This window comes from Mus musculus, chromosome 7 (genome assembly GCF_000001635.26).
Source record: "Mus musculus strain C57BL/6J chromosome 7, GRCm38.p6 C57BL/6J".
Classification (NCBI taxonomy): domain Eukaryota; kingdom Metazoa; phylum Chordata; class Mammalia; order Rodentia; family Muridae; genus Mus; species Mus musculus.
Window position 1 is genome coordinate 102,058,370 of NC_000073.6, and position 7,121 is coordinate 102,065,490.

The 7,121-nt window shown below is 42.6% G+C and overlaps 1 protein-coding gene across 5 annotated transcripts in view; it reads right to left on the minus strand.

Moving 5' to 3' along the window:
• Nucleotides 1–7,121, minus strand: part of Rnf121 (ring finger protein 121) — a 53,301-nt gene that overhangs the window by 39,233 nt on the left and 6,947 nt on the right. For 2 of the 5 annotated variants that reach the window (NM_001360748.1, NM_029211.3), the window contains exon 1: nt 6,697–6,796. The exons of 1 other annotated variant lie outside the window; for it this stretch is intronic. Coding sequence is in view for 1 of the 4 variants with exons in the window: in NM_029211.3 (NP_083487.2) it covers nt 6,697–6,759 (63 nt within the window). In the remaining 3 variants the exon portion in view is untranslated. Of the gene's footprint in view, nt 1–6,696; nt 6,797–6,897; nt 7,109–7,121 lie in introns of those variants that run through there. 2 more of the 5 variants (XM_030243047.1, XM_030243048.1) reach the window with 2 other exon arrangements.

The window sequence follows — 7,121 nt, forward strand, 5'->3', positions numbered from 1 at the left end:
GAGGTATACAGATGATAGTTCCTCAGTTCAAGGGGTCAAAATATTCCTCTTTATCTTTTTTCTTCTTTCTCCTACCCTCCTTGCTAAGCAAATGGCATCATAATTCCTTCTAGAAATGTATGAGCTATTCAATCAAAAAACGACTTACTTTGAAAAAACATAAGCCATGCATGGTGGCTCATACCTATAATCCTAACAGACTAAAACTGGACTATGAGGTCAGCATAGGTTATGAAGCAAGGGCCTCTCAAAAAAAAAAAAAAACTTAAAATTCCCAAAAATGGGCTGGAGAGATGGCTCAGAAGTTATGAGCACTGACTACTCGTCCAGAGGTCCTGAGTTCAATTCCCAGCAACTACATGGTGGCTCACAACCATCTGTAATGGGATCTGATGCCCTCTTCTGGTGTGTCTGAAGAGTCTGAAGACAGCTACAGTGTACTCATACATAAAATAAATAAATAGAAATATTTTTTAAAATCCCCAAACGAAAGCAAGGGTGAGCTGGGAGTTGTTTTAAACCCATAGAAACATAGTAGGATATCTGCCAGAGTAGACTCATTACTAAAGTCAAAGGTCACAGAACAAGACGGTATGCAGAAGCCTTTTTGTTTACTCCTTCACTACCATGAGTCTTTTCTTCTCATCCATACTGTTAGTGTACATTACTGAGAATAATTACATCTTCGCTCATTCAGACATTCAGGGGGCATGCAGTAAGTACCTGACAGAACATGTAGGAAACACAAAGTAAAACACTGGGGTTCAGGACTTTCAACTTCAGAGCTGCAAGAGATCACAAAGGTCGCAGCGTCCAAATCTATCCTTTCACAGATAAAGATACAGAAAGGTTGAAATCCAAGCTCACTTAGACATTTATAGAACCATACTCCATGCCAGATATCAGAGATAAGAGTAGTAGGGCTTTCAGGGAGAACCCCATTAGTGGGAGAGAAAGACAAAAAGCTCATCCACTGAAAAGTCCCCAGTGGAAATGAGTTCCACACTGACACAGTGGGAACAGTAGTGCAGACCAGGACAAGAAGCAGACAGTGTTCAAACTGCCCAGAGGAGCTCAGGGTACAGATGCTAGAGTGGCCATGGTTTGAAGACCAACTAACTCTGTCATTTACCTGTGTGCTTGATGCTAAGTTAGTCTCTTAAACTATGTATGCCTCAATTTCCAAATCTACAGAATGGACATAGTAACAGTACACCTATCCTATAAAGCTGAAGTATTAGAAAGTGTTTAAAATCCTTAGCCCACAGTAAGCACTCTGTAGTAGTTTACCTTCAACTTTTCCCTTGGGAATCTTTTCTGCCATACCTTACCTTCAGAAGCCTCCTCAACACAGCTTTGTACCCATCTGTTATCAGCTGCTGTTTATAAGACAAGTCTTCTCTTCTTACTCTGAAATCTGGGTTTGCTGCTTCCTCCTCTAGTGGTTTCTTCTCCATTCATTTTTCATGCATAAGAGACTCCAAAGACAGGCAGACATCCAAGATCAAACCTCAATCACATATGGCTCAATCCCTCCAATCTACCTTGGACCAAGAATCCCCAGAGAAAGAAATCCCTGGAAACAAGGCACATTTATCAAATGTCTACAGGGAGAGATCCACAGGAGGAAAACATAAAAAACAAAACAGCAACTTGCTCTTGCTTTGAGAAAGCAAGAGAACAGAACTATCTGAGCCTGGGGTTGGGGTTTTACTAAAGTAGCTGGGAAGAACACCTATGACCTGGCCTTTCTCAATCACTACACCAACTCCATGACCACAGCAACTGTGACGCGGTCGTCCATGGCTCAGGCTTTGAGCCTGCCCTAGTCTGTGAGCTCCTTGAGGACATCATCATACTTTATCCATTGTATTATGGGGCATAGAATAGTGACTAGCACACAGAAATCTGATGCAGAAGCTCAGCATGGTGACACACATCTGTGACCCCAGCATGCTGAGGCAGAGGACTGGTCAAAGTTCAAGACCAGTTTAGTTTACATGTCAAGTTCAATGCAGCCAGGGCTTCACACCAAGATCCTGTCTCAAAAAAAAAAAAAGATATTTATAAAGAAAAGAAAAAAAAAAAAAAAACTGTGGGGCTTGGTGGTGCACGCCTTTAATCCCAGCACTCGGAAGGCAGAGGCGGGCGGATTTCTGAGTTCGAGGTCAGGCTGGTCTACAAAGTGAGTTCCACGACAGCCAGGGCTACACAGAGAAACCCTGTCTTGAAAAACCAAAACCAAACCAAACCAAAACAAAACAAAACAAAAACAAAAAAACCCCAAAAAACAACAACAACAACAACAAAAAAAAACGGGCAGTGGTGTCGTACACCTTTAATCCCAGCACTCGGGAGGCAGAGGCAGGCAGATTTCTGAATTCAAGGCCAGCCAGGTCTACAGAGTGAGTTCCAGGACAGCCAGGGCTACACAGACAAACCCTGTCTTGAAAAAAAAAAAGAATAAACCTCAGAATATGATGAAAATCGGGGGAAAGCTGCATATGGTAATACATGCCTGTAATCTCAGCACACAAGAAGCTGAGGCAGGAGAATTCAAGGCCAGTGTGGGATACATAAAAAGGCCCTGTTTCAACACAAAAATAAACAAAAGGCAAAGGGTAAAGTCATAAAAGTCCCAGAAGCCAGGAAACGCTTGGCTAGAACCCTAAAGGACAGATTAGGACTTAGAAAGGAAAAGGTTTTCAATATACAGGGGTTCCAGGTCATTCTTGGGTATACACTGAGTCTGAGGCCAGCCCGGTCTACCTGAGACTCTGTGTCAAGATAGATAAACAGACAGACAGAAACTAGGGCCCACAACATGTAAATTACTCATTTGTGGCAGTAACTCTTTATAACCAAGAATTTAACATGATCAATTTATCAGTAAATTAAAGATCAAGGTATCAGTAAACTAATAAAAGACAACACTCTTGATTGACATTCATTATGATCCTCAAGGATATTTATACTGCTTCAAGAATTTTTTTTTTTTTTAATTTAAAAGGGGTAGTTTGCCAGGCATGATGTGCATGCTTGTAATCCCAGCTGCTCGGGAAACTGAGACAAGAGGATTCTGAGTATAACACCAACCTAGGAAACTTATCAAGACCTTATCTCAAAAGAAAATGTAAAAACAGAGCTGGGGTTAGAAAGATAGCTCAGTGGCTAAGAGCACACATTGCTCTTGCAGAGGACCAGCACACATATTGGGTACTTTACAACCACGTGTAACTCCAGCTCCAAGGGATCTGACACCTTCTTCTGGACCCCACAGATACCCATACATTTGTATGCATGCACACATACACATGAATTAAAATCGATCCTTTTTAAAGAAAAGACAAAGTAGCATCTAACAAAGTAGCACATGGCTTCTGTAAGTAATAAATGAGATAACCAAGGTAAAGACCTTAAATGGTAGCTGTCTTAAAGATTCCATCAACAGTGCTGTTTCCACAGGTAGTTCTACCCTAAGCCCATCTTTCTATCCTGCTCTCCAAGGCAGAAGAAGTTATTAGCCAGACCAAAAGATGGAACTGCTATTCCAGACTACGCATGTACTAATGACATCTGATTTTGGAAAATATAGACATAATATTCTGAAGAATAAATCACAGCATGTGCCTTCTTCCAAAGTGCATCACGCCCATCTTAACCAGGCTCCTCATTATTCTTTTCCAGCCTGGACTCCAGAATAAGGGGTGTCAGGCAGGCAGAAAGTTCAGGAAGAAAGCAACACTGATCTACATGCAAATCACAGCTTTTTATGGTAGGTTAAATCTTTAGTCTTTCAGCTATTTCCATTTCTATCATGACTTCCCGTAACCAACTTTAGGGTTGTTTCTTGTGCCTCACTGCACTTGTCTCACACACAGGCACAAGAACACAAACATCCCAACACTTACTTACTAGCTTTGTAATGGCCTATTTGCATATCTACCCACTGGACTGTAAACTGATAAAGATCCTGTTTTACTCACCTTTGAATTCCCAAGGCATGACATACAGTAAACTCCCGTAGTTACATATTAATGATATAGGTCACCTTATCATTCATTGACTAGGGAAAGCTTGAGCACAAACAGAGGAGACACTGGTAGAAGGCACACAAACTGAGATCTGTCAGATCCTTCTTTCTAGAGCTTCATGATAACTTCCTGCTTCTCAAGTTACTTTTTTAAACTCATAAGGAAAAGAACACAACCAGTTCACACAGAATTTCCTCACAACAAGGATATATTCTTTCTTGGAAAATAAGCAACAAGGGTTCTGGGATGGATGTTAGTGGCTTCATGTAAAGTTGACCTGTAGACCTAACACTGAAATATGTATCATCCAACTAATATTACTTAAATCCTTAAAACACTAAGAAGCAGAAAGTCAAAACGTAGCCGGGCATCAGTGGCACACTCATATAACTCCAGCACTCACAAGAGAGAAAAGGAGAGAAAAAGGGCAGAGTTCAGTGACAGCATGTCTCCAAAAAGTCAGATATATGAATGGTCTGGTGCTGCTATGTATTCAAATACTAAATTCTGTACCCCAAGATCTGGCTGCCTCAAAGTGAGAAAATTCCCATGTACACCAGTCTTTGCTGTGAAAACCTTGCTCTCTAATTTAAAACTATTGGCTAAATAAAACTGGGGCTAGCCAATTACTGGGGAAAATAGGAGGAGGCAGGGTTTAAGTTACCAGGCAGAGGTCACAGCTAGGGATGAAGAGGAGAAAGGAGAGAGAGAGAAGACAGGAAAGAGGAGGTCTCCACTAGCCACGACGGACCAAGAACATGAACCCAAAATTGCTGGAGCTGAAATAACCCTTCGGGAAGACTCAAACAGCAAGTATTTGGGGAGCAGAGTTGGGGATGTAGCCAGTCGAGCCATTAGAAAACTAGACAGGGCCAGGCAGTGGTGGCACATGTCTTTAATCCCAACACTTGGAAGGCAGAGGCAGGCGGATTTCTGAGTTCGAGGCCAGCCTGGTCTACAGAGTGAGTTCCAGGACAGCCAGGACTACACAGAAAAACCCTGTCTCAAAAAAAATAAATAAATAAATAAAATAAAATAAAATAAAAAATAAAAAAAGAGAAAAAGAAAATTAGATAGGGGTAATTTACCCAGTAATTGTGCTAAAGTTAAATAAATAAATCGTAGTCAAAGTCTCATTCATTTAAAAGCTAGACTGGGATAGAAATATTCAATTAAGTTACATATGAAACCATCTCAGTGAAGAGCCATAATTAACCAACCATAAATTTTAATTTCAGCAACTTATTTATTATTCAAAATACCTCAGTTAATAGCTGCCAACTGTAAACACAGAGACTTAAAGCTAAAAGGGGCCTTGTAAAGTTATTTCTACAACCACTTCACCTTTCTAACCAAGCACCATTCAAACACCTTTAGTCTCTAACAACTGGCAAGTGAGAAACTAGGCCACCTGTTACCTGTTAGTCTAGTGTTTTCAGTTTATTCCAACCAGAAAGCAAAAGCAAAAACAAATTAGACTCATACCATACCAAGTAACTGTCATTCCTAAACCTACTCCTTGCCTCAGGCTCTTCACCAATCTAAACCACATCAAAGACATAGGAAGAGACTCTCCCTGACAATCACTACTCACTCTCCTAGTCCTCCGGTGTTATCTCTATCCATACGCTGGCACACAGAAGACCACAAAGCAACTCGACACTACCACTGACCACTTGGCCTCAGATTGCTCCTTATCGCTTACCTTCGTACTTTCCTTCAGAGCCCAGGACTTTTCATTTCTTTCAAGCTCAATGTCTCCTTCAAGGACCACTAGTAATTCAATACCTAGATTGCTAAACGCCTAGTAGATAAAGGGTTCATACCTTTTCAAGTTCACCTTGAAGGGACCGGTGAGAGAGGAGGGGGCGGGGAGGATGAACGAGAATAAGAATATGAAGTAGAAAACCATTCAACAACTGGAAAACTTTCCCTGGCTCTCTTCTCGGAACCACAATACACATAATGCAATGTCTCTTCTTATCCCATAACGACACTGTAGACTTTACAAGAGGAAGGTCTCTTGAGTTCCAAACACTTAACCCAGGTCTTGTCACAGAACTAAAAATGTTGGTTCAGTGAGCAAAATGGACTGTTTCTGCTACATGACTGTTCATTCATTCACAATCATTCATTCATTCATTCATTCGTTGACCAAAACTTTACTGAACATGCGATATGTACAAACCTTCAAATATAAGAATAAGATGGTTCCTGCCTATAATTAAAAGCTGTAATACTAGTATATTAGCATTGTGTCCCCAACCTCCACATCAAGCTGGTAGTCCTTTCCCACAGTGAAAGCCTCGGCCTTGCCTTACAGAAAAGTCCACGCCCCTCCAATTAATGCTACCTCTTAGCCCCAGAGCCTACCTTGGACCTCCGTCTTAATTACCTCAAAATCTTTAACGTCTCTCCCTAGCCTCTGCCCTGCCCTTCATCACCACCCTTAAAGCTACTGCCAACCTACTTCACCATGAACGCCTCGGGGTCCCTGAGTCAGAAGCCCTCAGATTTCCCTCACAGAAAACCCGCCTCCCCGTCAGCTCCCTTTTCCTCAAGATCTTTCCTGTTTCTCCCAGGACCTCCGGCTCCCATCCCTCACTTCCTCTCCCTCCACTTCCAAGCTGCCTTTCCTTTCTTGTCTCTCAATTCCTCTTACCTCATCTAGCTCCCTTTCCGCAAGAGCACCTCCTCCAACCTCCACCTCCACCACTGCCGCCATCTTCACGGCCGGCCCCCACCCCGGTCCCCCGCGAGCCAGCTGCTTCCGCCGCTCAAGCGCTTGTAGCCAATCGGAGGCGCGGCCTGGGCGGAGCAGCAAGACCGGCGGATGCCTGTGAGGAACCTAGAGACCGTCTACCTGCTCCTTCGGAATTAAGAAGGGGCGACTCGTGCGCTGCCAAGCTTCAGCAGGAGAGCGTTCTCGGAAAACGAAAAGTTGTTCTTGAACTATTTCATTGTAAACATGGCACCAGTCCGCACTGTGGAGAGGAAAAGGGAGAGTCCCTGAATGCGCAAATTTCGCGACACTCCCTCGCTTAGGACACGAGCAGAGACGCGTGTGCACTAAGAACTACATTTCCC